This window comes from Piliocolobus tephrosceles, chromosome 5, assembly GCF_002776525.5.
Source record: "Piliocolobus tephrosceles isolate RC106 chromosome 5, ASM277652v3, whole genome shotgun sequence".
Classification (NCBI taxonomy): domain Eukaryota; kingdom Metazoa; phylum Chordata; class Mammalia; order Primates; family Cercopithecidae; genus Piliocolobus; species Piliocolobus tephrosceles.
Genome location: NC_045438.1, coordinates 96,349,481 through 96,369,639, shown reverse-complemented (window position 1 = coordinate 96,369,639; position 20,159 = coordinate 96,349,481). Strand labels below are relative to the sequence as shown.

Below are 20,159 nucleotides of genomic sequence, written 5' to 3'. Positions count from 1 at the left end.
CTATGCTCCCAAAGCTTCACACCAAATACAGAACAAAATCCTCCACTTTCCTACTTTTCACCCACCAAGCTGTGGGCAGACAAACTTTCCCTAAGCCCCATTTTCATTACCCCCCTCATTTTCTGAAAACCCAGAACAAACTCCTTTTTCTGACTTTTAAGGTCCTGCTTGATATATATCCTTCCCTACTCATTTCTCAGCATTCTTCCCTGAAACTCCAATCTCTGCAGCTTTGCTTATGAAACTTGTTATACTTGGAGGGTCATCTCCTCTCCCTTCACGAAAGTCCTTTATACCCTTCTCGACCCAAGTAAAGCTCCATGAGTGCTTTCTTTGATATCTCTGCTTCTCATGTTTTTCTTCCCTTCTGAACTAAAATAATTATGTACCTCTGTTTAGACTACGTAAAGTTTAAGTAGTATTTATATTTTATACATAACATCTTACAATGTTCACTATTTCATATGTGTAGGTCTTGAATAAAGGAAGTAGATGGGAAGTGCACTGAGGTCTCTTGTGAACTTAATCTTCCTTTCAGAGCCAGACTTTGTGCTTGTTGAACAAAGAATAGTGAATGTTGAAGCTCTGGTGTTTTTAATTAGTTATTAACAACTATTAGTTGTTGATAGTTCTCAATATGACATTTCAATTTACCCCCAAATTTAGGCCTTGGAAACATCTAAGACATATGTAATGGGGCATTGTTATTTAAATTGGGACTGCATCTTTGACAGCTGTCATAACAGAATACCATAGATCAGATGACTCAAACAATGGACATTTATTTCTTACAACTCGGGAGGCCATGAAGTCCAAGATCAAGGCACCAGCAAAACCAGTGCCTAGAGAGATCACTCTTCTTAGTTGGTAGGCAGCTGTCCTCTAGTTGTATCCCCACATGGCAGAAAGGGAGAGAGAGAAAGGGAGATAGAGGGAGAGAAAGGAAGAGACAGGAGAGAAAGAGAGAGAGAAAGGGAGAGAGAAATCATCCCTCTTTTGTCTCTTCTTATAAGGGCTTGGCCCTCATGACCTGATTACCTCCCAAAGGCTCTTACCTTTGACCTAATTACCTTCCAAATACCATCACAGTGAGGATTTAGGTCTTTCTTCCTTAAGCCTTCAGTAACCTTTCTCAAAAAAGTTCTTAATTTTCCACATATGATAACTGAGTGATATATTTTTAAGATTTAAGATTTTTGTTAAAATAGTCACAATGGCTTAATTTTGAAAAGCATTTAAAAGTTCATTCAAGCAGGGCTGTTCTCTTTGTCATTAGAGCTGTTTACTACTGAGGGATGATTAGGGAATAGCGCTCAATAGGTTTATCCTAATTGTTTCAGTGCTAGCAAGTGTGAAAGGAAACAGAACCAAGCCAGCTTCCAGGTAGTCTGTGAGGGGCTGCAGAGCTCTGCGGCATGGTGCAAGCCTCTACTCCTGGCCTGAGCTGCTGTGTGCTGGTTTTCTCTCTGTTCAGTTTAATGTTGGAAAGAGATTAAACAGATCACTACTCTTCATAAAAATTGGACTGTGACTTGGGAAAGGAGTTGGGAGCAGCCTGGAAAAAGGGTGGTCACGAAGAGGGCTTTGAGAGAATGAGGGCTTAACAGCATGATGCAACAGGGCACATGTACCCTAGAACTTAAAGTATAATTAAAAAAAAAAAAAAAAAAAAAAAAAAAACAGGGAATGACCAAGATAGCACTGGCCAGGGAGAAGTTTCCAGCAAAGGATGTGACTGACATATCAAGACAGGACAGCTATGTAATAACTTGAGGTTGGTGACTGGGTGGTGCTGCACTATGGCTTCCTCCTGTCCTTATCAACTCAACTCACAATAAAGTTGATCCACTCATAGAAATATCTACCTCCAGAATGAAGAGGGGGTGAAAGAAGGGAACAGATTCAGGAAGGGAGATGGAATAATATCAGTTCACTAGAGGGCAGAAAGTCAAAACAATTTTCTTGGGAATTGCCAACATTTGAGGCAGGGTACTGAATTTCCCAAACTGAAATATTGAAGGATATATTAAGTCACCTGACATTTCTAGGCTAAATCTAGAAGTACCAAGTTGAAAGAACTTCGATTTACTTTTCATCTTTTCCTGGGCATTGTAAAGATTGTATCTAGGGATGGGGTGCAACTGAAAGTCTTGTTGAATGGCCATTGTTTCTTTTCTTTGGATGACGTTTTTCTTGTAGACCTCTCAGAATAATTTTCATAAACAATATACTCCTGTTAGGAAAAGCTTGCTCCCTGGTAGGAAAGAACAGGCAAAAATATTGACCACTGTTGCCTAAACTCAGTTCAGCTGAGTTGTTCTTACGACTCTTTTCAAGTCTTACTATTATCCTTTCATCCTAAAGTGGAGCAATTTAAATAACATCTTTGCCAAGCCTTCCTGATTGAGTTCAGAAGTGTCCATTTTTGGGCTAGGAGAGAGGCTTATTGCAAATTTCTTTGCCTGCATACCTACAAGCAATCAATGTGGTAGTTGGTACATCACATGAGGTGGAGCTGATTAAAGTTCTTCAGCACTCTCATTTTGATGAAAGTGTTTACCAATAAGGGACATTGCCCTACACGTGAGGCTGGAACTACGTGGGTACCAGTACAGGGAGGGCACATATCCTCCAGGCATTTCCTGTCTGAGATGATAGTACTGACAGGCCTAATAAGGTTGACAGCAGTTACAAATAGTTATGAAACTGCAATTATATGCCAGACACTGAGCTTAGCACAGGAATTTTTTAAAAAGGAATAAGAGCATATCTTTTTACTTCAGGAATTCAGTCTTGGAGGGATTCCAGACATGCATAGCAATAGTTTCAATTCTGTATGGTAAATGTTTGATGGAGGTCTAGATGACTTTTTGCTGTGGAATCAGGGAACAGATGGTAATTATAAATCCTTTTCAGGGAGCGGTTGGGGAAAACTTCACAGAGAAGGTAGCATGTTAGCTGAAACTAAAATATGAGTCGGAGGTCATCAAGCTGGAAGAATGGAAGAGTATTACAAGAATAAATAACTGGGTAAAAGCACAAGAACATGACAATGAATGACAAATTTTGGCAATGGTGAGTGGTGTGACCAGAAATGATAGCCAAATACTGCTTTTAGAACATTGATTTGGTTCTAAGGTTTTTACTAGACAGATTAAAAAGGGAACTAGATTATTCCAATAAACTCTGACTTTCATGGAGATATTGTAATACAAATTCATTCATTCACTGCTTTAATTCATTTAACATATATTAATTTTTAATATAGCATCTGGCTGGACACTGCCAATATAGGAATGAATAGAGACAGATGACTGTCCCTGACCACATGGAACATTAGCAGCTTGGTTTTATATTGAGTTCATTCAATTTAGCTCATGTCACGGATTCCTTTTGACAGAGTCAAAGGCTGAGGTGAGATAAAGAAAAGTTGGAAGTGTGTTAATTTCAGCATATTACCTAGATGGGCAATAAAAGAAAAAACAATGCCCAATAGTACAGTAGCTCTGCTTAAAGCTTGCTTCTTCACTTAAAATACTGCAATTTATTAAGAGACTGGTTTCTACCGTAAATGGAATGTGTTGCAAGTGAAAAAGTCTGTAATTTGGGAGGGAGGACACTAAAGAACTTCTCTCCTGATAGACTAGATGATCATTCTAATGAGCTAAAAGAGAAATATATTGTCGCCTACACACGTCTAAACCAAACCAAACCACAAAAAAACTTTTACCCTGTGAATTGGTACTATTTTTTGAACAAGTTGGATACATGTTGTGTGAAGGACAGAATATCAAGTTTCTCCTATATGTGGCTGACTCATTTTTACGAAATAGGAGTGATCTTTTTGAGACGAAGTCTCTCTCTGTCATCCAGGCTGGAGTGCAGTGGTGCGATCTTGGTTTACTGCAGCCTCTGCCACCTGGTTCAAGCAATTCTCCTGCCTCAGTCTTCTGAATAGCTGAGATTACAGGCATGCAGTACTACGCCCGACTTATTTTTGTATTTTTAGTAGAGACAGGGTTTCACCACATTGGCCAGGCTGGTCTCGAATTCCTGACCTCAAGGGATCTGCCTGCCTCGTCCTCCCAAAGTGCTGGGATTACAGGCATGAGCTGCTGCGCCCAGCCGATAGGAGTGATCTTAACAGATAACTGGCTCTACAGAAAAGAATGGCTTGGGTTCAGCTACTATAAAAAACAGTAACAATAGAAGACCCCACAATTCTATACAACATGCCAATTCTTTTAGTGTCCTAGATGCATATTTTGCAAGTACTTTATCTCAGAATTAACTACTAAGTTAAACTGCTGAAGCTGAAAGATTTCTTTGAGTGCTTTACTGAGATTTTAATGGCCTGGTGGGTGTTTGGTGACACTAACCTCAAAAATTTTCCAGGCTAAAATTATCTCACTGATACTGTGGTGCAGGATTTTGGAGCCCTAATTTTCATTTTACCTGTACTTGGGAAAAAGCCAGAATTGTTTTATGAGAGAGGGAAGCCTTGTTCTTGTCCAGAGTGCCCCTCCACTTCTTTTTTTGTTTGTTTGTTTTCTATTTTCCATGTATAACTGTCTTTTTATCAGCAATGCTTCCCAGTTAGGGTTTCCAATTTTCATTGAGATACGTCATTTCTCCTCCCATTTGGGCTGATTATGAAAGCATATGGATCTGCTCTTGTCAATATGGAATACTGGCACTCTAGATCCAGGTCAGCGAATATAACTCTTCTTGCTCAATACAAATCAAAAGCTCAATTATGAGATATAATTTTTACTTATAGAGCATTGACTGAAGGTCAGACAGCACAGCTATTCCTCTAAATAATGCAAAATCAATTCTTGAATTAAGGCAGACTGTCAGCACCTAGTGCCTCCCGGAAGTTCTGTAATGAACTGGGCTTTGGCATTCATTGAACATGTCCAGGGGGGCCTTAAAGGAAACACCCGACACTGGTTTTACACAGTAGGAAGGTTCCCGTGGACAGGACATGGTGCACTATAACCCAGACTGTCCTTATGAGAATTCATCAGATACACTTTTCTCCTAAGCAATTACCATGCTGTATGCATGCAGATCTATATTAGGGGACTGATTATATTTTCCTCTTTACACAGCCTGTTAAGAAGCTCAAATCATGAACTACCTAAAGCAAACCTACAGAACTCTATGATGTTTATTTTGTATATGATTTTTCCTACAGTTATCTTATTTTAATAAATGTATTGATGTGAAACTTATAACACATAAAATTAACTATTTTAAGGTAAACGATTCAGTGGCATTTGGTACATTCACAATGTTGTGTGATCACCACATCAATCTAGTTCCCAAACACTTCCATTTCACTAAAGGAGTAATCTTTGCTTTATTTTCTCTTCCATTTTTCTTTCCATTCTTTAAAATAAAGTCAATACAAAATCTTTTTGTATTGATCCATGTCTGTAAATCACTATAAATCTTTTTTAAATGATGTAGGATTTTAATAAGCAAAATTTAAAAAATTTAATAATAAGCCACACTGCAGGATATGGAGTAGTAGTAGGCAGGGTATATGAGAAGAACCAAGGAGTCACTTCGTGGAAGCCCAGACGTAGGAGTTTCAAGAGTGGAGTGGTTAACAAGAGTCACGTGCCAGAAATGTCAAATAAAAAGAAGATGGAAATGAGACTGCTAAATTGATCAATTAGGAAGTCATCTGTGACTTTTGTGAAAGTTACATCCCTGCTTTGTGTGGTTAGAGCTGAAACCCTGTGGTGATTAGGAGGTGACATAACAGAGACTCAGAAGCCTAGACAATTTGGAAAAATTGACAGAGTAGTGAAATAGAGACGAGGCTGTGGTTTGAGGGCAAAGCAAGTTTGAGGTTACACTGTTTGCAAAGGATGGAGCTGCTTAAGCCAAATATAGTATAATAGATGTAGAAAACTTGAATAATGATCCTGGCTGTGCCACAAGCTATGATATGACCTTGAACAAGGCACTTCACATTGTAGCCTTGGTTTTCTCATTTGTGAAACACAGAAGCTTAACCAAATCATCTCTAAGATTTCTTCCAGCTTTAGTGTTCTATGGTATATTCATGAGTAAAAGAAATGTATAAATAAAATGGAAACAGTAAAGCAATTTGAAAATAAGATAATGCTTTCATCATATACTATTATTTTTATTAATCTAGCTGAAATGCTAATCTTATAAGGAAGTTTTATGATAGAATGAAAGAAAAGTATTCAGTGAGTGCTTAAGATCAATCATTTCATGAAAAGTTTTGTTTTGTTTTGTCCAACCAACTCTTAAAATAATTTGGGTGCCAAAATAGTGGTTGATGTGGATTGTGGTTAATTATAAATGGCATAAATTCTTCAATATTTCTCCCATCAAGAGAGAAGGTCTATGTCCCCTCCCTTTGAATCTAGATGGGCTCTACAGCTGCCTAGCAATTAGAATGTGATGAAATGATGCTGTTTTTAGGCCTTTATGATATTAGAACACTGACACTCTGAACTCAGCTCCCATTCTGTGGGGAAACCCAAGCAACCCTGCGGAGAGACCTGTGGCGAGAAGAAATGAGGCCCCCAGCCAACAGCTCTGGGTGAGCACTGATTTGCCAGCCAGTGAGTGAACCGTTTTGGAAATGGATCTTCAACACCAGTTGAGATATTCCAGCTGACACAACATGGAGCAGAGAAAAGCTGTCCCTGCTGATCCCTGCCCAAATTTCAGATTTATTGGCAAAATAAATGATTATTATTTTAGGCCACTAACTTTAGGGATGGTTTGTAATGCAGCAATAAATAACTGTGTCAAGAAGTTAACATTTATTCACCAATAATCATGTAAATGAAATCCAATTTGTGTAAGTAATTCTTCTATCAGGCCATATATGTATTCCCTTGCATTCTGTAAAATGGCATAATAATTGCACAGTGTTTATGAGGAAAATACAGTTAAGGTAGTTCACTCAAAACTTGTAGAATTTTGTGGAGCCCTGTAACTAAAACAATAATAATCCTATTAAATATACCAGTCATAGCAAATCTCCAATGCTATTTGCATTTATAATCACAGTACATTCTTATCAGCCTTGTATCTTGGGGCTTGTGTTTTTTACCTGTACTTTTACCACAGAGCTCTATAGAATGGAAATAACAGGGGTTCTTGGAGCCACTAAATCAGCTACTTTTTGCGCTAAAAAAAGGCTCTCTGCAAGATTTTTGGTCGTTTTCTTCCCTAATGTCTTCATACGTTGCTAAATATTTCTCTTTAACTGTGAAAAAGTTTGATACTATTGCCTCAAAATTAACCTTCTTGGAGATTCAAAAGTGAATCACCAAGACTTCAGTGTTGACTGATATTCTTTCTTACTTACACATGTGCTAATTTATGCTAAAGAAACACATGTAGCAGAACAGACTGTATCCATAGTCAGCATGTAAGAGGCACAGGAATACATATAGTGATTGTAAAGGCCCAGTCCACTGTTGACATGGCCGCTTGTCATGGACTTGGGCCTTAGGACCTACCTTGTCCTCAAGGATTCTCAGTTTCCAAGCCCAGAGGAGATTGTTGTTCTGGGTGAGCAGCAGTTGGTGCTGTTTTGCTTTCAGCCTCCTTCACCAGTTCATTAGAAAAGGGCTGCCAGTGCTGGCTGTGGGACTGGGAACTAGAGCTGAAGGGAGGATGCTGTGGATGTCCTCCTCTGCAGAAAGGGTAGTTCAATGGACTGCTTTTCTGTTGGAAATGCTGGTGGCAGTGAACCTTTTCCTCGGTTGAGGATGGCTTTGTCACTGGTCTTTGAGGCAGTATCATAATGGGATTCATCGAAGAGTATGTTGTCATCTAACACAGACTTTGTGAGAAGAAACTTACCAGGTAGATCATGCTCTGCTCCATCCACTGTCTCAAGCTGGGGTTCAACAAGAGGAAGTGTTGGACTCAAAGTAGCATCCTGAAGAATGAATTTTGCAAGACAGATGTTGAGAAGGATGTATATGTATATAAGAAGGGCTATACCCATATTTTAAAATTTTCCTTTAAATTTAAGCAAACTATTTTGTAGTTGACTTGAATCTACTATGGAGGAAGGTTCTGATATAGAAGTATGTTCTAAAAGGGTAATATCCATTGATACAGTGGTAAAATAAGATCTATTGCTCCTTGGATAACTGAATCTGCCTGGATAGACTTAACTAACAGCTAAGATACTTTGATTTATGTCAATCATGTTATGAATTATTTCATTTTAGGAGGGAATAAAGCTTAATTCAGCACTTCTATTTATGAGCTCACCAGTGACAACTTGTGGCATAAATTAAATAAACATAGGTTTAAATTAAATACAAAAATTATTACTGAATTTATTATTCACTTTTAAAGACATTAATTTGCATTTATCAAACCCCCTTAAATAAATACATAGGTAAATCCTTAAGACATGACATAAAAACAAATTTATAAAGTATGATCATGTTTATACATATTTCTGAAAGTCAAAGTTAAATAATATGTTCTGCTTTAATTATTCTTTTCAGTTCATGAAAATGTGTTTGTTTCATTAAAAACAGAGGCCATCCTGATTCTAACTGAAACAAAAATCTAACTAAATTGAAGGAAACTTTGAACTTTGAGATATTTGAAATGCAAGTTGTATTATATTTTATTAATACAGATACTGAAAGTGGGTTAAGCAAGTACTGCTTGTAAAAAACAGAAAAGAATATAATTAGCATTGCAAAGGGGATTTTGCTCTGTTCAGTTCCTAAGCTGATTTGTTCTTTGATGGAAGGTTTTGAGACTTTGTTCCTATTTAAAGAACAAAAGGACAACAAACTCACCTCTGTTGTATCAGCAAAAGATGTGGGTAGCTCTTTTTGGGTATCAGGACCAAAGGCTGGCAGTGATCCAGCAATTTCTGTGGGTAAAAATATCACAAGATTTGAGTGTATCTTTCCTTTTTCTTTTGAGGTTGGGGCAATAAAACAGTCCAGGTTGAAATATGCAGAATAACCAATCCTTAAGGAGTAGTACAACAAATCATTAAGAAACCAGAGGCATAGAAAAAAAGATCATTAATCTGAATGATATATTGAAGGACAGATGCAAAGGGTGCATCTTGCATGTTTATGTGATAAGAATAGTTATTAAGGTAGATTTTTAGGGTGTTCATTTTTATTCTATAGATTTGGACCAAGCAGGCTGACTAATTATCTAGACCATTGGGGATAAAAATATGACTAAGCTGATAATAAACAAAATGATTAGAATAAATACTGGAACCAATGATGATTTATGGCAAACTTTCAGCCTAAAGCCTGATTCTCGGAATGCCAAAGAGGGCTCAAAAGAGAGAAGCCCCGAGTATCAGGTTGTCTCTGAGAAGCTTCTGAAGTTGACCTTTTCTTGCCTGTGAATTTCCCTGGCCCTTCGTCTTGACCTAAGAGACCTTTATGAGATTTTCTAGTGGTAAGAGTGCCTATCTTAGGCAGAAAACAGAACTGGCAGAAAATGACAGTTTCATGCCGTGTTGTACTAAATGGCATTTCCAGTATTCATCTATTTTGCCATTTACTGAACCTACTGTGGACTTCCCTCTGAGGATCCTGAGTGTGCCTGATGATCTTGTTGACTTCTTTAAATCCACTCTCCCGTCTTCTCCCTGCTACTTTCTGCCCCAGAAGGTTGAATAATATGGGCTATATCAATGGTTCCTTGTGCTCTGTCTTTGGCATGGCTTACAACATTAGGCAACACTTCAAGTCTGGAGATAGTAATGAGGCTTGCTGCTTCTAGCCCCAGGCAACTCTCCTAATCCTTTGTGTACCAGCAAACCTTTACAAATGGTCCCTTTATTAAACTCTCCTCAAATTATACTAATTTGAATGTGCCATCTGTTTCTTGCTGAGATCTGACCAATTGACTAGATGAGAGAATCTGTTTAGATTGTGCCAGGGTAACAGAACTGTCTGTGGGTTCTTTTCTCTGCCTTGGTTCCACTGGCTGTCTGCAGTTGACTTAGAACTGAACTGAAACCCTTGGATTCTCCTAGAACTGCCATTGGTAAGAAGTGGGTACCAAAGACATCAAATGAGACACAGGAAGGAGTGAGAAAAGCTAGAAATGATACCATACATGTTCCCGTCACAGTAATGATTGACTTTAGAAGACCCAAGTTAAAATGACAGTTTCCATGAGACATTCACATTCTTAGTCTCTGTCAAAATGAGAATAAACTCAGAACTAAGCAATCACTAACTGACCATCAGTGAACTGAATTGTCCCAACATCCAAAGATTGCTCTTCCTCTAGTGCTTTGCTGATCAGCCTTTTGAGGTCTGTAGCTGTGAGATAGATTTCTGGTTGCTTGTCCTCCTCCATGGTTCCACGATAGACTTCCTCACTTTCAATTTTGTTGGAATCAAAAGACAGGAGGTCACTTGCAGGGCTTTTTGCTTCTGCACTGAGTCTCTTAAAGATGGCTGTAAGTTGCATCTCTGTGGAGCTTGAGCTGTGGATAGCAGAAGACACATTCCCCACCCAAAGCCATTGTTACATGCCTTGTAAAGAGAGTCACTAGGTTGCTACAAAGCTTCAGGATAGCTTCCACCTCTTTCCTGATGGGCTCTGAGAGAATATCCCACTTTAAAACATTTCAACATTTATCAGAAACTTAAAATATGAAAAAAGAACAAACATATATTTTGGTTCTAAAATAGAACGGCAGGAGGGAGTTCAGTCCACCACAAAGAAGGATTACTAACTGAATCAAGCGACTATAGATTTTTACCTCAGGTTTTATTTATTTTTTTCCGACAGGGTCTTACTCTGTTACCCAGGCTGGAGTGCATTGGCATGATCATGGCTCACTGTAGCCTCGAAGTCCTGGGGCTCAGGGGATCCTTCTGCCTTATCCCCCAGCATAGCTGGGAATGCAGGAAGGAGGTGGGCTAATTTTAAAGTTTTTCGTAGAGACAGAGTCTTGCCGTGTTGTCCAGACTGGTTTCAAACTCATGGCTCAAGCGATCTGCCTGCTGTGGCCTCCCAAAGTGCTGGGGTTACAGGCCTGAGCCACTGTGCCCACCTAGGTCTTTTTGAAAAAGCGTTTTTAGTCAAAAGTTGCTGGTATTGACCACTATTTTTTGTGATCTTGTAAGTCATGCCGTACCAATCAGGAAGAAGGACAAATTATCCTTTCTTCTACAAATAGCCTCCTTTAGGAAGGTCTATGAAATAGCAATGTAAGATATAGCAGTAGGATAATAGTATGTGTATATATATACACACACACTATATATAGACTATTGTGTGTGTATATATATATATACACACACACTATATGTATGTAAAAAAGTCCAAATTACCCTTCTATATACCCACATATATGTTGTAACCAAGTAACCAAGTCAAAGGTTCAGTTCTTAAGGCTATTTCTTTTCTACTTTTTTTCTAAGAAGTATTTTTTATTTTAAAAAATACAACTTTAAATGAAACATAACACTCTTTTCCCTCAAGCTGCTTTTAAAATAACATCTTAGAAGGAAGGTGTGAGAAAAGAGAAAGATAAGCAGTACATAGGTAGCTGTATTTATTATCCTATTCATTAACTCAAAGCTTTTTTGCATGCAAAAATGAAACAGGATTCTCTACGTCTCTGCCCTCAGGAATCAGGTTTTATCTTTAGTTCATGTCATAAATCTATACAGAGTGATGTAGAAGTGTTTTAAGGCCATAGAAACCGATCACGTGTATTCCTGGTGGTTTTTCAGACCGTACAATCATTTAGAGTCTATTGTTTATTATTTCACTAGTCAATTACAGAGCCAAAGTTGGGTTCTTGTTACTGAGCTCTCCAAGGTATAGTGAGCCCTTTTCTCAGTTCACATTGACCTTGGAAAGGAGCAAATTAGTTTCTCTGCTTTATTCCAGACGTAGGTTGATTCCATGTATGTGTGTGCTTTCAGATAGACAACTGCCCCATACAAATGGCATTTAAGAAATAAAGTATGCTTGCAGCACAGATATGTGTTTTTATTTTCTAACTATACCTTGAGTATGGTAAAATCCTGTTCAGTTGACCAAGGAAATGTATACCTATATACCACATGGTGACTTTGATTAGAGAGTTTTTCTTTAACTACTGGGTAATTGTTCAATTACTTCCATTCAAATAAGAAACCATCAAAAAGTAATGGCCTTATCCCAGACATTATATGTAAAAGTTATTTGTGCAAAATCAGTATATAAATTTGGGGGAGGGGGAAATGTACTATATTTCAAAACATGAAAAAAGTCCAAATTACCCATCTTTTTCTTTCTTTGGTCTTCATTTCATCATGCACAATGGAAACATGAAAAAGAGAAAAATTTTAATGACATTTATTGAGACATTCAATGAATTATTTTATATACAAAAGAAAAAAAAATTTCCTTCCATTGTCTCTTATGTTTGCCCAGAGCTTTGAAGGAAACATATAAACTGCCATCAGGATTTGAATGGAAACTTTGAGAGCGATATGACTCTAAGGAAGTAAACATCATTATGTTTCTGATTAGGATTTGAGCCTTCGTTCAAAGATTATCTGTACTTTTGGTCTTCTTCTTAAATTCCTTAATGTCTTCATATTCCACCTAAAGAGGCTGGAAATCTAGCCTATATGTTTTACATTTTGGGTGGTGCTGGTGCAGGAACATTTTTAAAAAGTACTTTGTAAATGGATTTCTCAGTTCTTACTGGCATTAAATGATTAGTTTATTCTTGAAGATAATTTATTTGAGGCAAAACCGTGGAACTGGTGTTTTCTTGACTGATTATTTTTTGAATTGTTGTAATCAGTAAGCTTTGAGGGATTGGTCCAATTCACCATGGGAGAGCTTGCAAGAAAAACTAACACTTGTTTACTGGGTGAGTGGTCTGTACCAGAACGTTTACATGCATTCTCATTTAATCTTTTCAGCAATGTAATCCCAGCTTCACAGAAAAGGCAACAGGCACATAGAAGGAGGTGTCAAATGGGAATTGCAGGGTTGAAACCCTGGCCTTCCTGACCACAAGCCTGGCTCATTTTTCCATGCTACCACGTGCTTGTGCATGAAAAAAGACCATTTACTCACCAAACTGATGAAAACATTTCGGACTCCTCTGGACATATGTATGAATTCAGTTTAGTAGCTATGTCCAGCTTTCTCCTTTTACATTTCAAATGGCAGTTGCTGCCAAAGACACTCTACACATGTGATAGGATTGGGGTTGTTGCCCTTTCTGCCTGGACTATACGAACTAATCGAACTTTCATCCCCAGATGTAATGTGACTGAAATGTACCTGCTACAGGCATACCACAACCCTCCTTCTGTGGAGGCAAGGAAGAATCTATGACTATATAACTAGTGCTGCTGTATGGGGTGAGACCTCCTTTTCTACCAACCAGACACTCATCCTGCCTCCTGCTTGTTTTCAGCAATAGTTTGTAATCCATGGGGTTCTGTAAAGAGGCCAGGCTTCCTGGGTCAAGACCCTAGTCCTGTTAATTTTTAAATAATTGTTTCATTGAGGTATCATTGTGATACACAAACAGCACATATTTATGGTATACAATCCAAGAATTTTAGTGCCATACACCTATCAAACCATTACCACAATCAAGATAGTGATTAAGATATTAATCATCCGCAAGGCTTAGTCATCCTACTGTGCCATTCTTCCCCTCCTATCCGTATCTGCCTCACCTTCCTAAGCAACTGCTGATTTGTTTCCTGTTACTGTAAATCGGTTTGCATTTTCTAGAGTCTATTAGAAATAAAATAATGATGTACTTTTGTTTGACTTCTTTCACTCAACATAGTTATTTTGAGATGCACCCATGTTGTTGTGTATTCCAACAGTTCATTTCTTTGTTGAGAGGTTGTCTATGGTAAGAATATGTGACAATTTGTTGCCCTGTTGATAGACGTTTCGGTTATTTCCAGGTCTTGGCTATTAAGAGTAAAGTGGCTTTGAACATTTGTGCGCAAGTATTTGAAGGAGTATACTCTCTAACAAGACCGCATGATTGTTAATAGTTTTCTGCCTTTGCTGAGAGATAAAGCAATATTTAAAGTGGAATTTTCATTGTTCATCCTCATAATTGTGCTAATGATACGTTCTAGCTACTTCCCAGTCACGTTGAATTCAGTCAAGTCACTGATAAAAAAGTATTTGTTAAATTGTAAATCAACTTTTATACAAATGAGCTGGAAGAAGGTCAGTACCAGGAGACTCACAGGGTCTTTGGTCTTCTTCAGGGATCTGGCCCACAAAAAAGCAATTTCCTTAATAATATGTTTACTTTATAATATTGTGAGCATCATTATTAATGATTACAATTTTGCCACTGTCATGAGCATAAAAGGGCCAAAATATTTTATGGTAGACTAAATCTTCACATCATCACGGAAATCACTGGGAAAATGTGATCAAACTTATTTTGTAAGCATCTTTGGCAGAAATAATAATAAATCCTTACAAAGTTAAGCACTTGGTAAAAATTCATTGTCAAGGGATATATCTTTAAAATATTTACCTTGCAAAATTTCATCATCTAACATTTGGTTTACTTCTAAAACACATTTTTTAAACACTAGTTTTTCATTTATTGAAGGGAAGTGGATAATGAGCATTTTAATATTCACCAAAAGAACTGTTCCCATCATTTCCTTCAGCTTTAAATTAAAAATTTGTTCTTCCACTGCAGTGGTTTATTCAGAAAACGTCTGCATTTATGCAGAATATTTTTCTATCAACTTTTATTTTTCTCTAATCCATCTGATTTCACAGAAAATACTACAGAGCAGCATTTTGAAATAAAGAAAAATGAGTCTGCTTTGGTAGATATTAAGGGTTTCATCTTTTATAACTTTCACTTTTCAGTATTTCCTTTCTCTGGAGTTACACAAATCAGAGGGGCCTGATAGCTTTGAAAGAAATAAACCAAGAGAGCTCCCTGCAAAGCTATTTCTTTTTCTGGGCCTGTGGAGCCCTTGCTCTGTGCATCTTCTTGCTTTAAGACAGTAGGCAGTGAAGGAGCCAGAACACTTCTAGGGAAGCCCACTCTCCTTGGTTTACAAAGCTCGTCTGGGGCAAGAAATCTCATTCTGCTCACACCAGGACTGACACTTACCCTGTGGCACATTTTAAAAATAGCACATTATGAGTTCACCTGTAGATGTTTTGAAAAATGAGAACTTAAAGAAAATATTTAAAAATTATTTCCCCCAATCATGAACCCACATGAGAATGTTGTGATACTGATGGATACAGCCCTCCTTGTGCCAAAGATGTGGGAACTTGGTTAAACCCTTTTTAGTGTGGCACTATCTTATGATCTTATGCTTTTATCTAAAATTTTAATTTAATAATTTTTGAGTGGTATTAGAGTACTATGAGTCAGATGTCAAAATGACATAAAAGGTATATTTTAGAATGTCTTGCTTATGCTCCTATTCCTTTCCACCCCATTTTCCCAACTCTCCTACCCTGATAGCGATGACTTTTTTATTGTTCACTTATCTCTCTTGGGCAGCATGGTTTGTTTAAATAGTGATGTTATTTAGCATCCCATAGGAAACCAGGCAATCAGACACCAAGGCAATTAATTGCTACTTTGTTTTAATCTGTCTCTATTGAGGTAGTTTCCTAAGAAGCTCATTCATAACCACATGGCCAAGGACAGCAGATGAGCTCTCTATAGAGAGCAGTATTTCTGATTCCCGGAAGAAGGAAGGAACACAGCTCCTGTGCTACCCCTTAAGAATAACCTGGAGTCATGTTCTAATTAGACAGTTCCTTTATCTGAAACATATTCCGTTTCCAGGATTTGGCAGAGCTAAACAACTGGGGAAAAAGGACCTTATAATCCTCATGACATTGCTTTTAAAAAAGGATAGGAAGAAAGTAATTTAAACATCGAGAAGAGTTTGATTCTCTTACTTACCTAAATCCTAACACATGGATTTTTTTGAATCCTGGAAGTTTCTTAAATATCTTTTGCATCTGCAGAGAGAAAAACATTTATAAAATACTCTTTGGTTCTACTGGGTCAGTTCTTGCCTAACTGAAAAACCTAAACACTTTTGACGAGTTAGGGGAAGAGCTGAAAATGGAAAATTATTATTTTTTCTTTTTAAAAAAATCTCTCCAAATTAATCAGATGAAAATGAAAAATTGAAACAACTAAGGAGGCCAAACTCTTTGTTCCTAGTGATTTCCAAAACCAGAAGAAAGTATTTTCCTATTTATTTAAAAGCTGTAACTCGGTAGTTCTGATCTGCTCTTATGGTTACTTTAAATAGAATATAAAACAGCTTTAAGGTGATATTTGAAGGAAACTTTTTTGTTGATAGGAGTTTTACTTATACACATAGACTAATATTTTCTGACTATAATTATAACTAGTGGTAGCTATAATATTTTAATTATGATATTTTCTGAATTAATGATACGGCTTGGAAAATATACTGTGAAAGGGATGATTACATTCAAAATGGCTGCTGCACCTAAACAAAGTGGTAGAAATAGATTCTAATCTAATAGATTAGATTTACTCTTAGATTCATATGGACTTCACAATAAATTTTCTTAATTAATTTGATCTTACTAATGAGGCCTGTTATCATAATATTTTATAATTGATGTACAATTGCTCCATCCTATTCCTGTATTTACTTTCTACTTTAAACATAAGGAGCCATCGAGTTTTCACCTTCAGCCTCCCTGCTTCACACACTCTCTCCTTTCTTCTGGAAGTTCTACTGTAGATACTGTGCTAGGCTCTGGGGACACTGTCACATGGACAAGTACTGCCCCATCCAGCTTTCCCGTTGGAGACTGAGAGGCGAGAGAGACTAAGATGAATGGATAGTGGTTGAGTAGTGAAGTCTGGGAGAGAAAGCAGGGTGAAAGGTGAGACTGCACAGGTGAGCAAACACCCATCCCTTTCCTCTCTTCCCTGTTCCCTCTCGCCTATCCTTGTCCCCAGGGGATCTCATTTTCTCCCATGACTTAATTGATCAGTGATACGCGGCCTTGAGTTCTCCACATAAATATCCCAACATTTGCCACTAAGTGAATCTGCCCAAACCAGGGCCATTCTCTTCTTCCCAAATCTGCCTTTGTCCTCAGCCTCTTTGCCTCAGACGGGGTCATGAACCCCGATTATCTTCCATGCTAGAAAGTGCAGCATCCCTAGATACCTTCCCTCCCACCCCCCACATGCAGCCACCGACTCTGGTTGGTTTGATTTCCGCAAGGTCTTTTGTTTTCCCCATGTTCTTATTCACAGGGCTGGCACACCCCCCCTGAACCAATTGTCAACCAGAAAATGTTTAAATTTACCTACAGTCTGGAAGCCCTGCCCACTTCAAATTGTCCCGCCCTTCTGTACCAAACCAATGCACTTCTCAAATGTATTTGATTGATGTCTCATGCCTCCCTAAAATGCATAAAGCCAAGCTGTACCCTGACCACCTTGGACACATGCTCTCAGGACCTCCTGAGGGCTGTGTCATGGGCCATGGTCGCTCATATGTGGCTCAGAATAAATCTCTTCAAATATTTTACAGAGTTTGACTCTTTTTGTTGACAATGAGGACAGTGTTTCCCTGCTTCCACAATTCAATTCTGTAACCATCCTCTCCTCCGACATACCTTTTAAATCAGAGTGGCACACCCTCCCTATCCCCACTCCTGCACTGCTGAAATGGGTTTACGTGTGTGAGTGGGCAGAGAAGAAATGGTTTTCTGGGTGTGTTTCTGGGTGTGTTGGGAGAGGAGGAAGGAGAAGGTATCTCCTTGACTACATTTATTTCGAAGTTAATCTTTTTATTAAGAATCTTCACTAACAATTCCTTGCTGGACCCACTGAACAAGATCCAACTGTTTAGAATGTCATTTAAGACCCTCCAGGATATGCACCCCACCATCAGGTACCTTACCATTCACTTCCTGCTATCATTATCCCCTTGGCTAATATCTTGTCCTTTACTGACACTAAACGAATCCCTGTTCCTTCCCACACACAATATGCACTTCTGTTTCTTCAGGTTCCAGTGAATTATTTTCTATTCAATTTTTCCACCCTCTGCTTATTAACTTTCCCTCCTCCCCACACGCACCCATTTTCAAAGCCAGCTCAGACATCTTCTGTACTGAAAAGCGTTTGTAGAGCCCCCAAATCAGGTTCAATTATCTCTTCTCTTTACTATTCTAGAGTTTATTGCAGTATACCCCATAAAAGTCTGTGAGGTACATGTCAGTTTCCCTCACTGAGATCATGATCTTTAGCCATGTCTTGTTTATTCTTATCTTTACCTCCCTCCTTCTATTTAGCAGATTGTCATACACATAGTAGGGACTCAGCAAATTTTGTTTAATTGAGTTGAGTGCATCTCTTCATTCTCTAAGTTCATTATCATTCCGCTGTGTTGTCACCACATCAAAAATTACTGCCAACTCTACATTATTCGTGTGAAGGACTACAGCAGTGATGCACAGATAATCCCCAAATCACTGACACTGGGCTTTAGACTGTAGTACGATTTCTTTTCCCCCAGTAGACTGATTTACCTTCTAATTATATATATGTTTTATGACAATATTAAAGGCAGTTTCATCCCCTGAACATAATTGGAACCACAGTGATGAAGGCAGCTCAGCTTTTGAGTGATCAGGAGCTATTTGTACAGGATGGGGTTTAAATATTGGTTCTGCTACTTTCTAGCAGCAAGATCCTGAGTTTATTGCTCAATCTCTCTGAATCTTGATCTCCTTACCCAAAAAGGAATAACAATGATGACTAATAAGTAACAAGTGCCTGGCACACAGCTGGGCAGTTAGTGATTTGTATTCTTTACTTTCTTATTCTCTACTTCTCCTACTGGATTACCAGCTCCTGAGAGACCACTTTTCTCTCACTCCCCTAAGTGAGCACACGGCATGGAGCCTGGAAAGAGCAGAGCAAGTCTTTAGTTAGTCATTTTTGAAACTCAGAGGGAGGAAGGACAGGAGGTGGGTCCCTGTAGAGGACAGTGGCAGAAGGCCTGGGGAACAGGTTTCTGTGTCTCCACCCACACCCTGCCATGGGCTCAACAGAAATCTAGGAAGTTGGGTTCTGCAAAGCTAGTCTTTACTCTGAGGGCAGGCAGGAAGGTCTGTGTACACGCTTCGTGTCTGCTGTGGCTTCCTAGGACAAACAGCTTTGGGACCACGGGGAATTTGCCATGCCATTTCAGTAACCGCTCCAGGGATTTAACATTTAAATCTGAGCTGCAGTTTCTGGAGCAACAGATTCAGATCCTGAATCATCCATTTTTCTTCTCCAGGGTACCAGAGATGCTGTTATATACATGAAAACAGTCAATCGACCCTGGGACTGGCACTGTAGATGCCTGCAGCTGCAGCATCAGCAACAGGGAGCACTGCAGGGGAGAGCTCTCCTCCTCTCCAGGAGGGCTCCCTGGCACTGGCTTAGGTGGAAGGGATTTATTGTTTGTGTTCACGCCCTCTTTGTGAACCTGTCTGGGATTGATTAAGAATCAACTTTGCTTAGGAGTGTGAGGAAGGCATCTAGGGAGGAGATGACAAAAGCCTCAGTTAATTCTGCTAAATAATCTTCTGGGAACCTTCTAGTCATGGAGCACTAACCACTAAATTGCTAATTAAGTGCCCAGTTAACCTTATTAATAATACTGAATGCACAGGGGCCTCCCTGATTCTGCTGGAATGTATGTTAACTGGGCTATAAAAAGGCAGCCGTGTTGAGTTCTCATGAATGTTTGCACAGGAGAAAGCATTCAAACAACAACTAAATGATTCCTTTTGACATTTGTATTAAATTGCTCATTAGGTTTATTGTGGAAATTAAATTACTGCAAAGCACTGTCCATTAATTCCTGATTAGGCCTGAATGTCTGTGCTAATGCAGGCATTGGGCTGTGGTGGGGCTGATTAGTTATCTGATGGCAGGCTGTGAGGTGGTTGGGGCCCTGCTGGAGAGCCTGGTGAGGGAACAGATGTTGTAAGCAGAGGGGTTCCATCTTAGAGAAATCAGTGACGACTGTGCAAACGGAACCATCAGGACTGATGCCAGGGGTCTCTGGAACAAGATTGGGCAGGGTATACTCTTCTTTGGCTTA

At 38.7% G+C, this 20,159-nt stretch overlaps 1 protein-coding gene across 2 annotated transcripts in view; it reads right to left on the bottom strand.

Moving 5' to 3' along the window:
- Nucleotides 1–20,159, bottom strand: part of IMPG1 (interphotoreceptor matrix proteoglycan 1) — a 147,184-nt gene that overhangs the window by 69,833 nt on the left and 57,192 nt on the right. For both annotated transcript variants that reach the window (XM_023219279.1, XM_023219278.2), the window contains 5 exons: nt 15,962–16,020; nt 12,294–12,314; nt 10,254–10,501; nt 8,832–8,908; nt 7,867–7,945 (listed from right to left, as the gene is read on the bottom strand). In XM_023219279.1, the coding sequence (XP_023075047.1) occupies nt 7,867–7,945; nt 8,832–8,908; nt 10,254–10,501; nt 12,294–12,314; nt 15,962–16,020 (484 nt within the window). The remainder of the gene's footprint in view (nt 1–7,866; nt 7,946–8,831; nt 8,909–10,253; nt 10,502–12,293; nt 12,315–15,961; nt 16,021–20,159) is intronic.